Source organism: Epargyreus clarus, unplaced genomic scaffold, assembly GCF_041222505.1.
Source record: "Epargyreus clarus isolate Ecla_fem2 unplaced genomic scaffold, WU_Ecla_fem_2.2 ptg000005l, whole genome shotgun sequence".
In the NCBI taxonomy this organism is placed as follows: domain Eukaryota; kingdom Metazoa; phylum Arthropoda; class Insecta; order Lepidoptera; family Hesperiidae; genus Epargyreus; species Epargyreus clarus.
The window spans coordinates 8,515,039-8,537,423 of NW_027332213.1; the positions used below are offsets into that span (position 1 = coordinate 8,515,039).

At 33.6% G+C, this 22,385-nt stretch overlaps 2 protein-coding genes across 5 annotated transcripts; one reads left to right on the forward strand and one right to left on the reverse strand.

Annotated features, from left to right (window-relative positions):
- Positions 1-3,407: 3,407 nt before the first annotated feature.
- On the reverse strand, positions 3,408-21,359 carry tau (microtubule-associated protein tau). 4 transcript variants are annotated; one of them, XM_073073074.1, is made up of 10 exons: positions 21,221-21,354; positions 13,570-13,704; positions 9,543-10,953; positions 9,331-9,374; positions 9,086-9,245; positions 8,649-8,857; positions 8,270-8,455; positions 6,733-6,903; positions 6,531-6,579; positions 4,326-6,343 (listed from the first exon to the last, which is right to left on the reverse strand). In XM_073073074.1, exons 2-9 carry the CDS (start codon positions 13,600-13,602, stop codon positions 6,553-6,555), a joined length of 2,241 nt encoding a protein of 746 aa, XP_072929175.1. In that variant the 5' UTR covers positions 13,603-13,704; positions 21,221-21,354; the 3' UTR covers positions 4,326-6,343; positions 6,531-6,552. The 4 variants fall into 4 exon arrangements, with proteins under 4 accessions (XP_072929173.1, XP_072929175.1, XP_072929174.1 ...); XM_073073073.1 differs by lacking the exon at positions 6,531-6,579 and having other exon boundaries at positions 21,221-21,351; XM_073073072.1 differs by lacking the exons at positions 4,326-6,343; positions 6,531-6,579; positions 6,733-6,903 and adding an exon at positions 3,408-3,709 and having other exon boundaries at positions 21,221-21,359.
- On the forward strand, positions 3,661-17,607 carry LOC140742231 (uncharacterized). Its single transcript, XM_073073076.1, has 3 exons — positions 3,661-3,759; positions 15,789-16,051; positions 16,483-17,607. Exons 2-3 carry the CDS (start codon positions 15,988-15,990, stop codon positions 16,701-16,703), a joined length of 285 nt encoding a protein of 94 aa, XP_072929177.1. The 5' UTR covers positions 3,661-3,759; positions 15,789-15,987; the 3' UTR covers positions 16,704-17,607.
- Positions 21,360-22,385: the final 1,026 nt, after the last annotated feature.

Consider the following 22,385-nt stretch of genomic DNA (forward strand, 5'->3'; position numbering starts at 1 on the left):
CGTTCATAGAGGTTTTAAAATTGTATGCTTCAAATATACAGGTTGTAGTTATCTAACTTTACCACAATGTGATGTAAGCGTCATATCACTGCTTTAAACCTGAAAACGGACAAATCGATATTTTTGGTATGTGTATTGCTCAAGGTGGAAGGAGGTGGAAGATTTTATTGGATATTATATTTAACATAAAATACTCAATGTAATTTCATTATTATATACGCGGATTGACGTTCAGTATTCAAAATATTCGATGTGTAGTAAAATGTAAATAGTGTTCTATAAATATTAATTATTAGGGAAATTAAAGGTCAAAATTGTAACAAACCTTTTGAATGCACGAAACAGTTCCTCTCGTAGTCCGTCGTGCTATCGAGTCACAAAATTGGTGAAGTAGTACTAGTAGAACAATGTTAATAGAATAAAACGGCGTCTTTCTCCGGCCAGTGTGATGTTTGGAACTTGCCAACTACGTTCAAAGAACAAAGACTTAGAGGCTCTTCGGTACGGTAAATCTCAGTGAAGGTGGACGTATGTTGACAATTAGGACTGTACTATAGATATAATTATACAATAACTAGCATAAGAATGTTGATCGTAGTTCAGCGGAATCATGCATAAGTATTGTGTAAATCATGAATTTTGTTTGTAAAATAGGTATCATTGAAGTGTTATTTTATTCGCGCTTTGTGACTGAATGATGTGATGTGGCCTTTTGTATGTAATAAAGTTATATAGTGTTACGTGTTGTGAGAGTTCGCTTGTTGCATCAGTCGAGTATTCATCGTGTCGTCTACTTAACATTGCATTACCGGATGCTTCCACAAATAATTTAATTAATAATAATATATCGAGAACGTATTATATCAGTTTAGATGTATAGTCAAATCGACATGCCTTAAAATATTCACGTATTGCATCGTTGAAGTGAGACAGGAAGGCGGTTCGCTTCGATAGCTTGAATCGCTTGAGAGTAGCGCATGTAACCGAACCTTAGAAAGTTTGTTAGTCGTAAGTTTTTATCAAGTATTTGTATTGTCGAACGATGTTGACCAGTTATTTTTATTATAAAACGACATTGTAATTCCTGCGCGCTCGTTCACCGGGACGATGCAAGGGCTGTAGTGGTGAGTTGTCCTCTTCTGGTACAAACGTTAAGTTATTTTATTATGTGTGTAAAGATATTTATAATTTTACGATTGGGATCAATAAGTTGGACTTTGAGTTAAAGATTTTATTTTCTTAAGAAAAAAATAAAATAAAAAAGAGACTTCGTTTTATACGAACGTCAACGAACGACTGAGATAAAAATTCCGAATAATTATTTAAGTTCACCTCGAAAAATCATTTTGTGTTTCGATAAGACATCTGTCATACAACATAATTATATATTATTTAATTTAAAGATATTTATGTTAAGTGCCATAATTTAATGAATTAACAATTGATAAATATTATTGTATCGCATAACCATGTACACCAATTAAACAATATAATATAAAACAAAATGTTGTTTTAATGATTACCTAAAAGAGCCATAGATATACTTAAACATATATATTTTTTTATAATATAGGAGTAGCATATGAGCATGCAGTCCACCAGATTGTAAGTGGCTGCCACCCATGGACATCTGTAATCAACCCCAGATAGGATTAGATATTCCTACCTGAGGTCGGGCTCAGATGCGCCGCTACCCCTGAGGACTAAGCTGGAACGCCTCGGAAATGTATATCTCCCTTACCACACCCTTCAAAACGGAACACAGCAGCGCCTAACACTGCTGTTATTAGGCAGAAATAGGTGTGGCGGTGGTGCCGCCGCAGTCGAACCATGAAGGGTTCTACCACCTTCGATGATTATAGATAATGAATGATCTACGTGAATACTTAGCCAAATCAAACAAACAAATTCTATTTATTTAGGAAACAGACTGTTCAAAGCTGATGCAATTTCCATAAAAAGCAGTAATTATTGCATTAAAATATTATTTATACACATATTTTAAAATGAGGTATTTGCCTGACAACCATATCAAGAATTATTTAATTTATTTTAATTTATCGTAATCAGGATATACAATCAGAAGATATGATAACTTACAAGCTTTTTAAATTTCATACGCGTGCCGATTATTAGCATCTATTAAAATATGACGAATAAGATATTTGCGATACCACTTATCGGTTTCTTTAATCCCTTTGTAATCGTTCAGCGATAGTTAATTTGTTTAAAGTATTCAGCAATCAAAATTCAATCATTTTAGGACCCTCTTTACAGTTGTACTCATTTTGCAAGAAAATCATAATTGCTTTTCAAAATAAAATGAACATTCAACTTGAACCACGTACAGTCTTATATAGATTCGATTCAGTTACAATTAATCTCAGCAAATTATAATTTGCCAGACGAATAATATAAATAGATAGAATAAGGCAAATTAAAAAAGGCAATAAAAAACACTATATTATTCAACAAGTGATATATTAAGATATTGAAGAAAAGTTACATGAAATACACACAAACTACATAAATAATTCAACTACTGAATATAATTTCTCTACAGTTAGAATGTCAAACCCTACAAGTGATCTTTATCTAATAATAGAGTTGTTTAAAGTAGAGTAACATTTAGTGATCAAATTATCATTCAAGTATATTTCTACAAAGTTTTAAAATGTGACACTATTTAATTTTTACGTCAATTTCTAAATTATTATAAAATGAAAATGAAGACTTAAAATTGATAAAATTATAACATTTCTGAAGGTAGTAAAACATTTATAATACATTACAAAGATTGGAATGGAATATCATAACATTCTTTTCAGTGAACATTAATTTAGCATATAAGAAGTACGTATAATGAATATTGTAAAATTACAAACGATTAATTGTGTCGAGTGTAAAATGTTCATAATTTTGGATGTTAGGTGTTATTGTAGATTTAAATGAGAATAAAGATTCTTAAAACTTACATTAAATGTTTTTCCCATGTTTTTGCCTTACATGCGTATATTGTTGGACGGAATTATAATTAAAATGCATGAAGCATTAATTACGACGGTTATAAAAAATCACTTTTTGCTACACCTACGTAAAAGACAAGTGTGAGTAAACCCTACGTCGTGATGGAATTTAAAAATGTGTTAAGAATTAAGTTACTACACGATCTACATTAGTGAAATGAGCTACAAGACCTACTAGAAAGAGAGATCACTATTGGCAAACTTATAACCCCTCTGAGATCACAGCAACTGGCTTAATGACACAGGTTTTTGAAGAACATGTGAGGTTAGGAATCATGAGGGCCAGCTTTACTTTCCGCATGGTAAATCCCTACACGTAATATTTTAAGAATATAGTTATCGACACTCAGAATACTTAGAAGGGTCATAAACTTTGCTTTGAATTATATCTGTAAGAATAAGTGAGATCAATATATGGTGAAGGCAGGTCGTTGTGTGAGGGACGTTCGTCGCGAGCACATGCGGGGCGGGTCGCGGGCGCTGGCGGGGCGGGCGGCGGACGCGCGGCGGTTCCGCTCGTTGTTGCGCTGCGTGCGCTGCTCCTCGTCGTGCTTGCGGGGCGACAGCGCGCGGGGGGTCCGCGGGGTGTGCGGGGTGCGGGGGAACCGCGCTGAACGACTCCGCGACAACGGACGCTCGTCCACGTCCTCTTCCCACTCTTGCATGGACATGTAAATGCTGTCCTGTATGGAGAAACGCTGTATCAATAAAAGCATGAAGCGGAAACAAACAGGTAAGAATAACAAATTGAATTCATAATAGGTACATATCGAATAGTAACGTATTGTAGAAATAGAAAACTATAATTGGTAGTCTTTTCTTTGCTAAACCGTTAAGAAAGTTGGGTAAGATAATAATATGTACTTTTAATATAATATAATAAGTAATGGATCTAACTGATTGTGCATTGACTATTAATTATTATCTTCGTTGAATAATAACGATGAACGTTTGTGCAAACATGGAGTGCAAGTACACAAATCTTAATACATTTCGTCGACTGTCTTGGTTTCGCCCTGACTGTCTCATGCACAGAGGGTTCCAGGTTCAGTCTCGTCTAAGCTGGGAATTGTTTTTGATTTTATATGTGCCCATGGAATTCATGACACAATGTATCTTAGTGGCTGACTATGAGTGTAGAAAGCATAATCATCTTATAAAATACTTATTTAAAATAAACCAACGTGAATACTTACAAATATGCTCCAAAGTACCCATCTAAGGTGCGTGCAAGGTGTTTGCTCTGTATGTAACACAAACTAATGACAATGAACTACAAATAGAAATAAAACAAAGATATAGGGTTAATTTATATTAAATTTCACATTTACCAATTATAGTTGGTATATCTTTGCGATTGCAGTATACGCTAGATAAAAAGTTTCCTATCTCGCTACTATATTTTGATTAATTTTCAATAGAAAATAAAACACATTCAGCATACTTCTATGGCGTAGCTATACCTAAAGGCATCGAAGTAAAATATAACGAGCTGTTATAAATATCATACGTGTAATACGGAGAATTTTGTTCCATTATTATCTTAAACTAATTAAAATGCAACACACTACCTTACTTTAATGACAATGCAAAGTAATTGTGACTTAAAGCATCGACAATATTAATACGGCTATCTACGTCTAATTAGTTCTTATAACGGTATAATATAAAACATTTATTAATTCTAAAAATATAATAAACCTGGTCAGTCAATATCGAGCCCGCACTGTTCTCGGCACAGCATTACAAAACATTACATATTTTTGTAAGCGAACAATATGCGTTTATTTTGTTACCACCATTGAGTGTTTTAGTCAAATAAGCAATACTTATAGCATAGTTACGTGTCTTGCCAAATCGTGTATTAACTGCTGTGTCAAGAACTCTGCTATCCAACAACAATCCCGATGTTCTCTATCCGCGCTTACCACCCTACATTCATATTTAAAAATAATACTACAAGAACATTTCACAAAAATTGAAAACAAACAACAAAATTAAATGTGATCGTTTCTCTGTGAATGTAGAGTTTCTTGTTATTAACGTCCGGCTTAACAACATTCCAATTAAATTTTAAACTTTATTTTTAACATGAAAACGAATACGAAATCTGATTACACTACGACCTCCAAATATAAATACCAAATATCATAAATAATGCTTACGTCACAGAAAAAGAAAATGTAAATGAACACAATACATAGAAACATTGATCGATTCAAAATACAAAATCTTAAATTGCATATAACAAAACAGTGCTCTAAGTGTTTATACACTATAGAAAAGTGAAAAGTGCAATAGTGGTTTATGTCTAAAGACAACCGTCATGATAGCCAATTATTTCTTGGCTAGTTGTAAAAAAAAACAATGTAGAGTAAATTACGACAGTAATATATATAATGTTCGCAAATAGCTGGAATTCGTAAGTCGAATTGTACCTGTTGCCTGTTGATACTTTAGCCTTTTAAATTTCGTTGATTGAAATGCATTTACCATTACAGTTAGGTATTTTGCTCTGTATGACACATGAGTAAAGACCGTTAGGTAACAGTTCAATTAGGAACCAGCATCAACTTTATCGATGACATCATGATTTTAAATGCACATTAAATAGATCGACGGATGTCAATTAGACATTAAGGCGGTTCACATTAACGTCGTTGCATAACGCATAGGTGACGCATGTAACATGCGCCAGTGTCGGTCGATAGGGTCCAACGGAGAAAGTAAAGTATAGCATATGCAGCGAACGCAATGAAAACTCACCTTACGTAATTCTAATACTAAAAATACATACATTTTCGGTACCAATATACCTACTACATTAATGACAGTTGCAACTTTGAAATCTAAATGGGCAACTAAGTTGTTCTATTACACATTTATCTATTGGCACAACATATGATCATCTATTGGTAGCACGCAATAGGAATAGAAGGTTAAATAATTACACATTTTATAATTAAAGTACAGGTTCAACCAATATAATAACAATGTAATGAAATAGACATTAGGTAAACATATTGTCGTAAAAGATATGCTATTTTATTGACATTTAACATGAAACCTACAGAGACTGGTACCTAATGAAAAAGTACGACAGAGATCGCTTATCGCAATAGGTACATCTAAAGTAATGTTAACTGTATACAGTAGCCGTTAACAATGACAAAATAAAAATATAGAAAATGTTTGGACTCTTGATTATTATAAAAATTAGTGTTGATTATAGAGAATCACTGTGAGTAGCTTCAGCACGGCTGCTGATTCAAATTCTCGTCAGATTTCGGAGGCTGCACCGCCGGAGGTATTGGACTCTAAAACAAAAAATGAATTTAAAAGTAAATTCGGTTGGTAAAATAGATATTTTATGAAAATGCTTAAAAATCAAATGCTGTAAACAAACTCATAAATGAAAGCAGTCACTCTAAAAACCAAGGTATAAACACAAAAAAAACAGGAGTTAGTCAACGAAAACGAACACAATCTGCGATCGCTAAATACCTTAACCCAATAAAAGAAAAAGTCAGTAATATGTGTATAAGTACTCGGGCTGAAACAAAAAAGGGATGAAGGTTAAACGACAAATTAGAAACAGCCGATGACAATAAAATCCATCACCAGAAAGCAACTAAAGAGGAATGTAATAAAATAATGAAAATAAAGAAACCGAAATGAGTAGGCCCACACAACTGGCATGCTTTACCTCTTGCCGCGATTGGTTGTGACTACTTGGGAGCGGAGACTGCCCTCCGACCTGCTTGATGTATTCTTTATCGTCAAATATTTTGACTTCGCCGCCGCCTGGTTTATGTTTCACGTTGTCGAGAGAGCCCACCTTGCTTTGGGCTTTGAAATCCAATTTTTGGTTTTCAATCTGTTCGGAAAAGTGAGTGTGCACTAAAATATACCTAATGATGACATATAAAGCATTATATATATAATAAAGAGTCCCGTAATTCGAATTTGAAGTCAGCTAATAATAATTATTGGATTGTTTTCAGTGTATCTTGGTTAAATTTTCTCGGTCGTTATATACAAGTTTAATCAAACACTCATTTTTTAAAACAATAATAGTTGAGGAAAGTAATCTAAATACCTAATTATACGCAGCATATTTAAATAGTAGGTAATTATATCATACTAAATCATAATTATATTAATACATTATTTTTATAATTACGGAACTCTTTTAAAGTATAAAATACATGCGTAGCTTATAGTATTTATAATTGATTGATGTATGTATAACTGTACGTAGCGATATATATTTCTAGGTATTGTTTATTGTGAACAAAGGCCATATTGGTAAACTACTATGCAAGTGAAGTCGGTGTATCATAAATTATGGTGAAAAGATCCATTGTCAGACTAGCTATCTAGTGCATCTGTCGCGATTTGCATGAGAAATACATGAACATAATAGGTAGGTATACATAAAATATTGCTGATAGATAGCGTGCATGTAAATCGTTTTCAAGTAAGTACCTAAACAAAGGGATATCTTGTAAGTTAATATTTTTGGAGTTCATTCCATCTATTTGCTTCTTTTATTTAGTTAACGTGTTTTGTGATATATTGTAAAGTTCCGTCAAAAAATATACATTTTTAAAAATTTTAAACATGCCCATTCCTAATGATTTTTATCTCGTGGTCTCATTCTCAATTCATGAGCGTGTCGGCAGCCAACTCGAGTCCAAACGCTGGATACGATTTAAAATAATAACGTTCAAAAATTATAAACATAATGCATTCCGAATGATTTAGATGCACCAGACTGACCTTTCTATTTAAATAATGAAAAGCAAAAGGTTTGTTCGACGCTCTCCATCGGGGTAACGCCCATTTAACAAACTAAAAACAACAACGACACTCAAACTGTTTTCTTTCACGGGCGGATCCCAGATAGTATTCGAAAATTCCGCAACTGTGAATTTTAGAGGCATTAAATGTTACAATACCTAATAGATATAACAGTAGGTCAAAAGCATTTTTAATTCTCTTTCGAAATGTATACTCTTGTAACTTTTTTTAGATAAACTTGAAAAGACAATTTCCTATTAAATTGCAAAAAAAAACTTAATTTAACCTATTAATTTAATGTATATCTTAATTTTGAATAAATTACAGTTATTATATAATGTAAACAATAATCAAATACAGTTCAAAGATCAAAGATCTTAAAGGATCATTTTTGATATCCTCTTAACAAAATAATAGACAAAATTTAAATATTTTGTTACCTTCACGCCGCCTCCGCCAGGCTTGTGGTTGATGTTGGCAGTGGACGCTACCTTCGGCTTGGCTTTTTCTTTAAAGTCCAGCTTCACAGTTTCGATCTTCTTGTCCCCACCGCCGGGCCTGTACGTCGTGTTCTGAAGCGAGCCTATCTTTGATTTCGCATTCCACTCCAATTTTGTAGTCGTGATCTAGAAACAATTCAATATATTTCATTGGTGGATATAGTTAAAGTTAATGACTATGTATTTGATGTACTTGTGTATTGGTCTTATTTGTTTAATCTCTCTCTTCAAAATTAACATAATAAAAATACAAATAGACTAATAATGGTCATTTTTTTTCTGTATTATTTACAGTGCTAATAATTTAGTAAAATCATACCTTCTTGCTTCCACCACTAGGAGTATAGGCATCATTCTTCGCAGCTATCTTTGGCGTCACGTTATTGAAGTCAATCTTCCTGTTTTCAATCTTGACTTTTCCACCACCCGGCTTATAGGTTGTATTATCGAGTGAACCGATCTTGGATTTCACAGCTTTAATGTTCGGTGATGGAGCACTGCCCACTTGAACTTTGTTCATCGGAACCTCTGAAATTAGGTACATTATTTTCAAGTTATTTTACTTATTTACAATAAACCATGACAAGTCAAATATTTAATTTTGCATACAATGTTGTGAGAGTTTTCTTTAATGATTAACGTTTATTAATTTGTGGACTATGCTGTAGGCGTGCCCCGTTGTGAGGATGACTCATCAACACAGGTATATACCAAAAAAGGGGTGAGGCCTAGCTTTCCATATGTTTTATAACTCACTTTTCTTTTCAGTAGGTTGAGGATTTTCAGGCGTTTTTGCCGTAGCACTCTTGCTCGATGATCGGGAAAGGCTAGGCTTAAGGCTGCTGCTGGATTTCTCCTTTGTCGGTAACTTGCTTGGAAGTTTTTTATTTGGCGAACCCGGTGATCCATTTATGTCCTATAAATTTAAACATATTTCATTACAAAAAATAACAAGAAACATATTATTAGAGTTAATAGCAATATAATAAAATTAAACTTACGTTCCCCTGTGTCGACTCATCAACTCCGCTATCATTGTCCCCATCTAAAATGTATAAAAAGGCAAATTATTATCTAGAATGAATAAATAAAATTTTATAATTATAACTAATAAAATTATGTTATTGTATTTTATTTAAACATAAGGCTTAGATCATCTCAAAACTTGTGTAAAGTAATAGTTTGACATTAGTAAAGTTTCCTATTTCTGTACCTTTCGGTCGAGCTTTTGGAGCCGAGGCTACCTTTCGTGGAGTCGATTTTTTAATATCTGTAGATGTTAGAGAGGCGTTAAAATCAGTCGGCTTCTTGGCAACAGCTGAAGGTGGCCTAGCATCAAGGACGGGAGATTTGGAAACATGTTTGTTTGGTGTTACTGCTGGTTTCACATCTTTTTGAGTCTCCGGTTGAGGATCTGAATGCACTTCAATTTTAGGCGTTTTTGGCCGTTGCGGTTCTGGAGTTACACTCTGAGACTTGTTGTTAATCACTGAGCTCTGTGACACATTTTTAGGCTCAGGTGAATCGTCACTACGCGTCAGTGATGGTGAACGATCAGATAAATCTGGCTTATTTTGTGTTTGCAACGTTTCATTCTTCGGAGTTGTTGAGTTATTCTGCAGTATAACATCATCATCGTCATCTAACTTCTTCTTGGAACTCAGGTTGGATAGAGAACCCATAAAGGATTCTGTCATTTTCGATCCCGATAAACGCGACTCCGGGCGTTCCGTAGTATCCTTACCACCATCGTAGGACGCTTCTGACCTCACACTTTCTACAGAACCACGAATATTATCTTTACTATCTTTCGCTTCTTGAATCAGACCAAGAGCCGGGCTTCGAGTACCTATGTCATCAATTCTTCCGCTGAGGGCGCTAACGGATTTTCGTCGATCGTCTTCCATCTTGAAAGGACTTGCTGCACCTGGTGCAGCAGCGATACTGAAACTTCTGGCTTTCGGAATGCCCGGTATATCAATGTCATTCTCGGCCTTTGAAATGTTTTGGTTATCATTAAGGATGTTTTGGTTATCCAGGTTGACTGGTTTATTTGGATCGGGGCCTTTTAAAGTACCTTGCGATGGTTGCCGCGAAAGCTGCCCAGGCGGCGGTTGTACGGATAAGTTAGTGCCTTGTTTTCCGTTTATTTGCGGTAACGTTTGCGGCCTAGACCCGTCCGGTGTAGTAACCCCGCCAAACTGAGGTGGCTGCCTGGGACCGAATTGCAGACTGTTCGGTGCAGGAGCTCTTTGTGGCGGTTGACCAGTGGTCGGTGACTGTTGTCTAGGACCTTGTTGAGGTACTACTGTTTGAAGACCTGTAGGACGCTGTTGAGGAGCTGGTACGCGAATTTGTTGAGATCCAGGTGGACCAGAGCTTATAGGCGCCCTCGTTGGTGGAGTTCCCAAGCGGGGTCCTAACTGCGGTGGGCTAGTGACAGGCCCTCCGGGCTGAAATTGAGGCCGTTGTTGCAGTTGTGGAGTTGCAGGCCGTTGTCCTTGAAGTGAAAATGTTGATCGCGAATCCGCTCTAGTAAGAGGCGGACGTACTGGAGGTTGATTCAGGCCCGACGAATCTAAGCCGTTTGGACCACCAGATGGTGGTCGACTTTCCACTGGTGCCTTTAAAATAAATAATTATCACAATATAACACACAAATAACATAAATGAAAAAGTGTTGTAGGTCATTACGTCATTTTCACCTTGCATGCTTAAAAGAAATAATTACTAAAGGTACTTTAGAGATGGTAATTGAGATAGGAAAAAGTTCAAACTTATTTATACCCTTGGGAAGTTGGTAATTAAAACTATGTTAAATGTTATTTCACACTTAGTGGAACCTAGTACTTAGTGGCAACTTACGGATTTTTTGTCTGTTGAGGGGCAAAAATCAGAAAGGAATATCATAGTAGTAAGATTATTATAGAAAGTATTATCATAGTAGTAAGATTTAGTTTGATATTTGAGTATACAGAAAGTACAAGATGGCAAAGTGATTGAGCAAGGCGGGGCTGGGCGGCGACATCCGTGCTGTCACAAGTGGGGCCCGCCTGGAGTCGACATGCCCATCAGACTGTCAGTTTAGAGTTCACTGGTCCCGCGCAAATTTTGTTTATGTTATATTTAAATTAACTAATTTCATGAGATTTATTATTTTTATACTACAATTTTCTAAAATATTAACATTGCCTATAAACAATGCTTTGATTGCAAAGTTATGGACATGTAATCGGAATCTAATGCCACGCTAAGGATAAAGTGGATAAAGAAATGTAGCGTTCAATATTTTATACTTTTTATGCAATACTTTTAGTAGCTAGAGTATTTTAAAGTAATCTATTGACTCTTTACTACAACATTTAATTGTAAAATCGTGATAGACAATCACAAATGAATACACTTCATTGCTGATTATACAATCAAAGGTGATGCGAAATAATGTAAATAAACTGAAAGTTGTTATCCTGAAACCGTTTAATAATAAATATTCGCTAATGTGACAGTCAGTATCTCCTCCTTAGGACATGAAACAAGAAAATTAATTTGTACTTCCGCATTCAGTAGCACACAAGTAAAAATCGAGCATTGCCCTGTAGTCACAACTCGTCACGAACTCGGCTACTGGGTCAACGAGTTATTGGAAAATATATCAATTCACAAATTTACTACCAAGGAAGCGTGTAAGAATTTGAATATAGTTACTTCATTTAAATTTCAAAAGTTCAACAAGCTCCCGTATTCGCCAACGCGAAAAAGCCTTTATTGAAATACTCTGCTCTGTTATTGAAATTTTAAGAACTATTTATTTACACGTAGACAATAGTTTGGCTGCTTTAAAAGTTAATTATTATTACTATATAGGTATTCACCCAGGTATGCATACCTGGGTGTCCCTGACGGGCGAAGACCAGACGGACGGCCTAAATACCGCTGGAAAGACGAAGCAGTCAGGTACCTCAGGGAGCTAGGACAAGATAACTGGCAAGAAATTGCACAGGATCGGGTGAAATGGCGACTTCTCCTATCGGAGGCCAAGACTCACTTCGGGTCGTCGAGCCACCCGAGTAAGTAAGTAAGTATATGGGTATTCAAAGACGATTATATAATACATAAGTATGTCCTGAGTTTGACAAGAGCGATCGATTTCAGGGAGCACGGACTAATTTTGATACCGAGAGTAAAGTCATAAGGTGCTACTCCAGAACTTTATTTGATTGTAATACCAAAAAAAATTGGAAGTTTAACATACTTGTACAAGTAAACAATCATTGTACTCTATGCGTTTATGTACAATACGAGCACATGAAAATATGAACGTAAAATCGATTTCTATTCCGTAACGTAGTTTCTATGTCGGAGACAACAAATCGATAACATCATAGGTACTGTTTTCCACACGTTACGACAAAGGCCGCCACAATCGCGTGTTCATGTATTGTATATAACGTGCTTCGTCAACCAACGTTATCGAATTTACATAGAAAGAGCTGTAAAATTTTGCGATATATGTTTTTTTGTCACAGACATTATACGACATACGAACTATTAATGCCAAATATAAAACAATGTGAACATGACACACACATTCAAACCGACGCTACGGCCGTCATTGCTCAAGGATAAACCTGTGGATAATACGTGTGGCTAATATACTCGTAAGTACAATCGAAAGACAAATGACGTACCTACGACACATAGTTTCGTTGAATCAGTTTATCTGCCACGTCAATGACTATGTATCGAATGAATTAGTTAATCATTGGTTTGAATTGTGCCTACAATAAGTTGCATGATGATAAGAAGAGTCATACCTTCTTTTAGTAGAATTTATTGACTCTGGCAATATAGAATTTGTAAAAATTTTAACGATGTCATCCATAGACGTTAATTCAATTATTTTAAGAATGTAAGTTGACTTTATATATGTTGCAATTATCAGGTGTGGGAGTTGAAAATAAATTGAATATTTCAAAACAATACTAAGACCTATAAAATTAAACCCTCTAAAGTAACTTTGAACCTTGAAAAATGTGTCAACAGCCCGAGTTGAAAACTGTACTTTAAAACTCAATTGAAGAGAAGTGGAAAAGTCAACACTTTAACTTCTTTTGTGGTCGAACACTCGCTAGTGCTTTAGAGGGACGAATAAGTCTGTAACAGACTATTTAATCGATGGCTCAAAGTGCTAGTGTACTAATACTGACACACAGTGCTTCCATGTCGGCCATAAGGCTTACCCGGTTCACGTTGTTACTTGTTACTTGCTCCATGTTGTTTTAACTACCACAAATGTTTATACTCTTTGAGCAGTAAACAAAGGTATTTATGTCATAATCTTCGCACGACGACAGGTTGCCTACTTGCGATATCTCCTTTGAAACAATAAAGACAATATTTTTTATTAGTGTCTAGAAAATCACGCAAAGCCTGCTACCATAAACTGCGCAGGGCATCTGTGCTCAAAGGTGGTTACGACGAACTACGTGTCGCAATAAAGTGAAAGAAATACCATACTGTAGTCTATGTGCAAAGATACGTAGGTACTTTCTTCTTTCTTATAAGCATATTATCGCTTTGTCTTCATAAGATGTAATCAACCGAACCAAAGAGTCTGGTAAAATTCCATGATTTTTTACAATTACAATGGAAGCGTGATTCTGATTCAAAATTATTGTTCTTCTAAATTGTCATTGAATCTAATTTACGCATTGAAATTACTACAGCATAGGGTGCAAACAAATAGTGAAACACAAAACAATTCGTGACGTGAAATGTGTATACTTAATGTTTAATTACAACTATAAAAGGTAATACATATTTATTCTAGTAAATTTCTTTGTTTTTTGTTTCATGTCGGTCTAGAGAACCGTGCAAGAAATAATCTTACGCATTGACGCAAGTAGATTATTAATAAACTAGTGTTTTATTATGTTCAATTATAAAACCGGCCTGTTACTTCACATATAGGTACTTAAGTAATAAAAACAAAGATAAAACTCGTAATGCGGAAATAAAGGGACCAATTGAAATTATTTTTATTAAACCATTCATTTGTTTGTGCTATTATAGTTGTAACCCGGCCATTAAATTCAAATAATGCAACTATACTTTCATTAAGTGATAAATATGTACGTGACTCATTGGTACACTCATCGAGTCGTCACAAAATTAAGGAGGTTCTGTTTTCGTAACCCTGACTACGCTTTCACAACTAATGGACTTACAAATTTTCTTTCCGTTAGCATCATAGATTAGTAAAGATACGAGTACTTCGCCGCCTTGAAATTGAATGAAGCCACAAATGGCTTATTAGTAAGTTCTTTTTTTGAATTCTTGACAAATAAAAACATTTTTAGACTAAATTTACGAATAAATAACTAATACTGCGTAATTTACATAATAAATGAATAATTATTTCAAATATTTTAGGGACATTTTAGCACGGAGACGTGGCAAAACTTTTTTACGCAATTATTTCAATTTCAAAACTGGGTACATTTTCTTGTTAGGATTGAGTAATCTTTACTAATCTATGGTTAGCATATAGTCAATGGACAATACCACGTTAATATTATTGTTTCTAGAGAACAAAGCGATCAAGAGCTACGTTTCATTTAACTGGCGCTATCCCAATCTTATTTCAGCTCTTTCTGCACAATAACGTCTGCGATAACACAAGGATAGTCGCTACATTGCTGACATAATAACACAAAACATACCACAATTGACGTACAATATATATTTTTTTTAAAGTAATGTCCCTGACTTTTTCCTATAAAACCTAGATATAAAATGAATGGCTCTTCATTCTTTAGTGAACATTAGTCAAAAAAATGACAAAGATATTATATTCGGAAACATAATAACGGTATATCCACGATTGTGTTGTTAAGGGACTAATTTCCTGACCAGTCAATCATTCGCCTGCATTTGGAAACAGATGAAAATACAAGTCACGTAAGGCTCTTATCAGTTTATGATATTGACATCATAGCGGGTTTCCGAGATATTTGTTGCTTTCTAAGTGTGTAAAGTAGAAACTAGCATATAGCTAGCACTAAATTGGGTAAGGCATAAGTATAACAGTACATAGGTACCCCTTTGACGATGAAGCCGGTCAAGTATACGTTTCAATAGGGAGGTTACTAGAGAAAGACGAAAGGATTGAATACACACCGTACACGTCTAAGGTTAGTGTTTCAATTTATTACTTAATACACAATTACATAATACCACGTTAAATCTTATGTTTAATCAACGAATGCCAATAATCATTGTTCAAATATACACTAAGAATTCTATAAGTATAATTATGTTTCTACAGTAGTAACTGTGCATAATTGACGTACATAATAAATTAGACTTATTAACATAAATCATATTCCAATCTTATCGGAATTAGAGTTATACTAATATTGTCGTTACATGTTCCTTACGCACATTATCTTGTGAACAGAGAAACTTGGAACGGGCGGAGAGTGTTGGCGTCATACAACCTGGCGTCAGAGCGTAGCCGTGACGTGGAGAGCTGAGGAGGTCCTCTTGCCAAATGTGACTCAGACGCGATATAAGCCGGCGTGTAACTGGCCGACGCGCATTTCATATCAAACCTTCGACCACTCAAGTGCTCGCATAAATACTTGAGGTGCATTGTGATGTTTGTTGACAGTGTCGACGTTATCAATTGCCGTTTGGAAAATATCAATATAAACGTACAAAGTAGGTTGGTGTACTCGTTGTGATATCGCTGCCATGTGCTCGGAATACTTTTATAGTTTCTGTTTAGACATAAATATTTTATTGTTTGTTTCTCTGGCTGTTGTAGTTATTGTTAGCGTTTGTTGTCGTTTTAAACTCAGTACAAAGGAATTAAATCGTATATTTGCTTGGATACTAAAAGTATTATTTTAATTATTACTTAAATTACTTTTTAATCAATTTTTTATGCGAGTTATAGTTCTAGTTTAAGTATCAAGCGTAAATTATATTCATATTCGAGGTAACGAGTAACAATACATTTCATATAGTAAACGAAAGTTTTTTTAGTTTGTATTTTACCAACTTTATATTCCTATATGTGATAAATATACTAAAATGTTTATTGTTTGGCTTTTATCATTATTTTTAATAACGAAATATTTTTTTTACAGACAACATGCATCCAAAATCTAACAGGCCGCCAACTTGCCCCAAAACACAAGTACCTCATCTGAACATTACTCTATCAACCGCGAATCAAAGGAGGACAGATGGCAGTCCGCAGCAAGGCGCGGAAAATCCCTGGCTGTTGAAGCCACAACATGAAATCCCTCCCACGCCGCCGCCACAAGTCGACGAGCAGACCGGGAACTTCTTCAAGCGAGCCGGTTAACATTCCTTTGTTAACTGTTTGGTTATACGAAATATCTTCCAAATGGCAGCGTGCCATCTTTCCGGAAAACTGACTTTCAAATAAGTCGAATAAAAATATTCATTACGTTATTAGAAACATATACGTAAATACCCGAGGATCGCAAAAGCTTTTAGCGGGGCGCCAGCCAACGTGACTGACGTGAAGAATCACCACAAAAAACTGAGTGAAAATAGCTTTAATATTGTATATGTTGAATTGATTGATGGATTCAGGAAAATAAAAAAGCACATATGGGTAGTAGGTATAGATATAATAAGTTAATCAATTTTATGCGTGCATGGGATTCGTAATCGTGGGATCGTAGATGTCCATGTCTTATTGTCATGTTTGTTAGCGTTCTGTAGTTGCTGTGTTGTGAAAATTTTGCTATCTATAAAGATTATGTATTTTATTGATAAAAGCGATACTATCTCAAATTGTAGAACATATATTTAATGAAGCAATTTAACAATTATCTTTAAATTTTAAGAGCGTTAAAAGTGTATAAAAAGATGATAATATAATGTGATATTTAAGACAATAAGCTATTTAAACAATTATTTAATCCTAAACGGTAGTTATTAAATTTATTTATACTTTTTGTTGGTTTAATTGTAAATAAAAATGTAAAAGAATGAATACAAAGTAGAAATGCATAGAAAAAATATTGTACTACTACATACTAACGTCTTGCATGTTTTTGCATGACGATAAACTTTGACATGAATAAATTTAAGCAAAAACTTTATGTCAATTTAAGTTTGTAACATTTCCGTAACTATGTCTATCAGTTTCAAATATAATAATGTAAGGTATAAGGTAATTTAATTTTCTGAATGTATAAAATGATATTCTATTATTATAATCGTATTGTTATAATATATACTTCGTTTCTTTATAATATATACATTTTTCCATAAGGAGATATTGAACAGGTAATTTCCTTCAATTTACAATAAAATATATAACTATTTATGACACAATCAATACATAATGATGTTTACACGACATTATGTTTTCATTATTTTCAAATAGTCACGTACATGTTTGTTTTATGGCTCAATTCAAAAATAGTAAAACAATTATTCAGAAGTTTGTTTTTTCGTGAAAAGAATAAAAGAGATGACAAATTACGTCAACTGAATACGTCAAACTTTTTGGTGGTATCTAATTTATTGTATGTGGACTTAATTAAACTAATAATCTTACTTTTATTATGCATTAAATCATTTGATCAACTTATTTATATACGTATCTTGAGATTATTGTGTAAGCAATAACTCCCTTAGAATATACTCTTAAGGGCGACAAACAACATTTATCAAGGAAGAATTGTATTTGGACAAAAGCCAATTTATTTATGTATTCATATCATTTAAAATCGCTCAAAAGTGAGCCATAGGTACGTATGAAAATAGATTTATATATGCCATGGAAAGAAAACAACTTTGTTATAGTAATAAAAATATGTAAATTATAATTGTAAGTATTACCGTGCCAACAGCCTATGACATATTAAAATAAATTGAATATAGCAGTAGCCCTATATATATAATTATTTTGATAAAATAATTTAAAAACCTATTTAGGTATCTGACCCTATTTCTCTTCCAATCTTAGTTCCAATACTTTGTCGTACGCACAGTTGTAATCAATAAAATAGGACAAAAAGAAACAGTTCAGTAGATTTTCTCTTTGGTTTGTCAACCGATTGTATCTATCTTTCCTTGGTATTGGCGACCTTTGTTCTTGACAATAAATCAATTATGAAAATATACCTATTATTATTGTGAAATTTGGACCACTAGGCAAAAACTAGTACTAATTTAAAGTTGAATGTGACCTACGCCTCTTTTTGAAGTCATCTATTTGACTCTCGTTAAGTCAGCCGCTAATAGAAAAGCTTACACGATAATAAAAACTCAAACAAAACGTTTAAACAACTGACGTATATGGATCTAATGATAGCAATTATTCAGTAAGACCTTAATTACGTTTACGAGTGGGCGATCAGGTGACTCGAACTGAGGGCGTGACTCAGTTGGTAACTGACTCACAATTCCTGAATTAAGGAATTAAAGTTGTATGCTCTTCTCAAACTTAATTTTGTAACACTTACAAGCAATGGCACATATTTTGTATTGTTACGTACAATATATTACATTTTCTGAACTTGTATTAGACGTATAAGCAATTTAAGAATACAGATTATCTTTCACGAGTGGATTATTTTGGGATCACAAAATAAAATTTACATCAGCAACAACCATCATCAAGAAATAGCTATCAATTAATTTTATATATTTGGCCGCTTCCACATCGATATTATTAGACTTACCTACATAAATGTATTACTGTATTAATCCCATTGCTAAAGATAGAATGAAATTAACAACATTTTAATTTAGCGAAAATAACATATTTTTTATAAATGATATAAATGTAAAAGCAGTTATTAAATATTTTTATAAACAATATTCAGTCGTTAATATCCACATGAATACTTTTTTAAATTACGCGTTGACCTAAATATTTCCTATAAGTAATGGAGATATAAATATTGATTACAGTGATAAAACATCCACTAAATAGTATTAAGATTATATTAGAGGATTAATAACAACATAATTAGTTGTAATGTTTGGGCAATAATCCAAACTCGACATTCTTTTTAAGTATGTATACTGCAAACATTCTGTAATCGATATATAATTTTATAATCAGCAAAGTAAGTTTTATCTTCATATGGTTTTTCAAAAATCTATAATAATAGAACAGGATTTTCATTGTGTAGCCAAGTAGAAATCACCTTAAGTAGCATTGTAATTATTTCTAAAACTGCCTAATATCTCTTTCAATTTTATTGTATTGAAACTTGAAAGTACCCCTTAGAAATATAAAACTTAATAATTCCACTACACTACTTAAAAGCCCATCATTAAATTCAAAATCCTAATCAGGAATTATTATTAGCATATATTCTTAAATCAGTTATAAAATAAAAATTGATATATTCGATACCAAAATAAGTATTCTAACAGTTATATTCCAATTCTAAGTGCTTTATTCCGTCAAGCTTCAGTCAAGTATTATTCAAACACTTGAGCAACATTCACTCTAGGGCTCTTCATAACGGATATAATGATTTCTAGATAGACTCTATCCAAGTAAGAGTTTGGCAATTACTTTGGAATCAGTTCCCTTTATTTTAGATTTTATTCATAAGGTTATTTAGAGTTATATATAAAAGTGATAATATTTTATAGTGTTTTATTATATATTATAGTTTGAATGAATAAATCATAGAATTTGAACTAAAATTTTAAGTTTATTTTTTAAGTGTAAATTATATTTATATCATTGATATAAAACAGTATAATTGACCTATAAAACCTTTAGATAAATATCATAAGACGTGGGTAATTTCCGAATTTGCGTGAGAACTATTTTGACATAGTCGTAGGAGTGGCGGAGACAATCGTCCATTTGCCGAATTAATGACAACGGTTGAATCATTTCCAAAAATAAAATCTATAAAATGTATATATAAATGTATAATAATATATGACGAATTTATCTTTTTGAAATCTAGGTGACTTAGAAAAGCACAAAAGTATTCAATCAATTTATATCTCATGAAACTATTTGAATTGTTTGGAAATTATACCATTACAATTATATATAAAAAAAATGGACAATGTAACACGGAGTTATGCTAAAATAACAAAATCCAAGTAAAAGCTATGGATAAAGAAAAATCTCATCCCCTACCCCACATGTTTATGCAGTCATAACATAACAATTTAATCAAAGTGTCACTTTACATAATACCTATACAATAATGAATGTAATATACTACAAAAGTACAGAGAAAAATATTACGTCGCAGTAGATATACATTGTAATTTTATGGGACAATTACTCATACTCGGAGTAACGCAAAAAACACTGGCTATTTAAAAATTCTATAAATTATTGTTGTAGTCGAGCTGTGTCTGAAATTTTCCACTCATTCTATTATCGACTTAACATAACGAGGATTTTGGTAATCTACTAACGATAAAAGTAGGAGAACTATCTACGCATTTCATAACTACACGGAGCCGGTCGATAAGTGAGCTCAACTGGGTAAACCCGACAAGACTTGACAGCTCACACAGTTCGTTTCAATCAGTATTCCTTCATTTCAATACACTTAAAAGAAGAAAATAAGGTGTTTATGAGTACACAGAAGAGGTTTGCTATATTAATTGCATTTGAGTAGATAGAAGCATTATTTCTTTCCACATTACGTATATTACAAATGGAACCCAGTGACAATGAACACATGTTCTATAATTACAACAGAGTGTACACGATCAATATTTAGAAGCAAACTAGTAATTACACAGTTTAATACCAACGACAAGGAGTGAAATATCGAACGTGGAGTACTAGAATATTCTAAGTGCTGAAGCATCGACTGTGCTGTTTGTTTTTATAGTTGATGTACTTACCTAATCGGCGGCAAAGATAGCAATTCACTTTTGGTAAAGAGATATGGATTCAATAATATTTTAGTTAATCGCTTTTGATAATAAGGGGATGCCCTGCGCTGTGGTCGCCGGCAAAGCCTGATGTGCCGTGATACGTTACGGCCTCTATCGGCGACTGAAGTATGTAGATTTCGGAAAGGACACGACCCGGCTCATATAATGTCGATCACTTTCAGAAAACATTTGAAATTTTGCTAAAAGTAACTCAGCATTTCATACTTAAGTTGTAAATTACAGTTAATATGTATATGATTTTATACTTAATATGTTGTCGTTTTATAAAAATAGTTAATATTTGAAACAATAACACAGTTAAAATAATTTTTCACTCTTGTAAATCATTTTTATGGTTTATTTTCTCAATGTTTATGTGCTATTTAGGAAAATGAGTGAATAAAATAATAATATTACACATCTAAACGTTCGTAAGGCTGCGAGAGGGTGCGCCCTGCGCCCTGAAACAGCTGCGCGCGCAACACCTGCGGGCTATCCCCAGGCTCGAGATGTATTGAGACAGCCTAGGAAATAAATCGGCAGCCATCCTTGTTCTTTCACAGCATTCTCCATTACCCAGACATATACTTGTCTGGTACTAGTCACCAGTGTCAGCTCCAAATTATGAAAACTGACCATACAGCAAATGACAAAAAACGTCAATCGTTACACAATCTTTTGTAACTATTATTTGGTCAATAACATTTTATATATATATTTTTTTTGATAAAAATAATATTTAGATGTTATACGTTATGACATATCTTATAAACTAATATTCTATATAACAGTCAAATCCCTGACTTTAGAAAATACCCAAGACACAAGCATCATAATCTCGCTGAATAGACAAACTTGTTTATTGGCAAGAGTTAGCTTCAGATCTTGGGTCACTAGGGACCTGAATCAAACGCGAAAATCTTTCTTTATATTAAAATATTGCTATCGATGACTTATTTAAAGGAATAAGTACATGTTTTACTTATTGAGATCTTACACACAAAAATATATTACAATACTTACATAATGTATAGGTAATGAGATGATCCAAGCCTCTGTTATAGTAATTATTACGTCATGTAAACAACTTAGACAAATAGTTGAAAACATTCGGGTAATTTTAGCCTAGTTA

Coding starts and splice junctions, on each gene's coding strand:
- tau (XM_073073072.1), bottom strand. CDS start 13,602: ATGGAGCAAGTAACAAGTAACAACGTGAACCGG. Junction 9,246..9,330: donor ATGAGTCGACACAGGGGAAC/GTAAGTTTAATT, acceptor TTAAATTTATAG/GACATAAATGGATCACCGGG. Junction 8,456..8,648: donor CTAGTGGTGGAAGCAAGAAG/GTATGATTTTAC, acceptor AATTGTTTCTAG/ATCACGACTACAAAATTGGA.
- LOC140742231 (XM_073073076.1), top strand. CDS start 15,988: ATGTTTGTTGACAGTGTCGACGTTATCAATTGCCGTTTGGAAAATATC. Junction 16,052..16,482: donor TATCAATATAAACGTACAAA/GTAGGTTGGTGT, acceptor TTTTTTTTACAG/ACAACATGCATCCAAAATCT.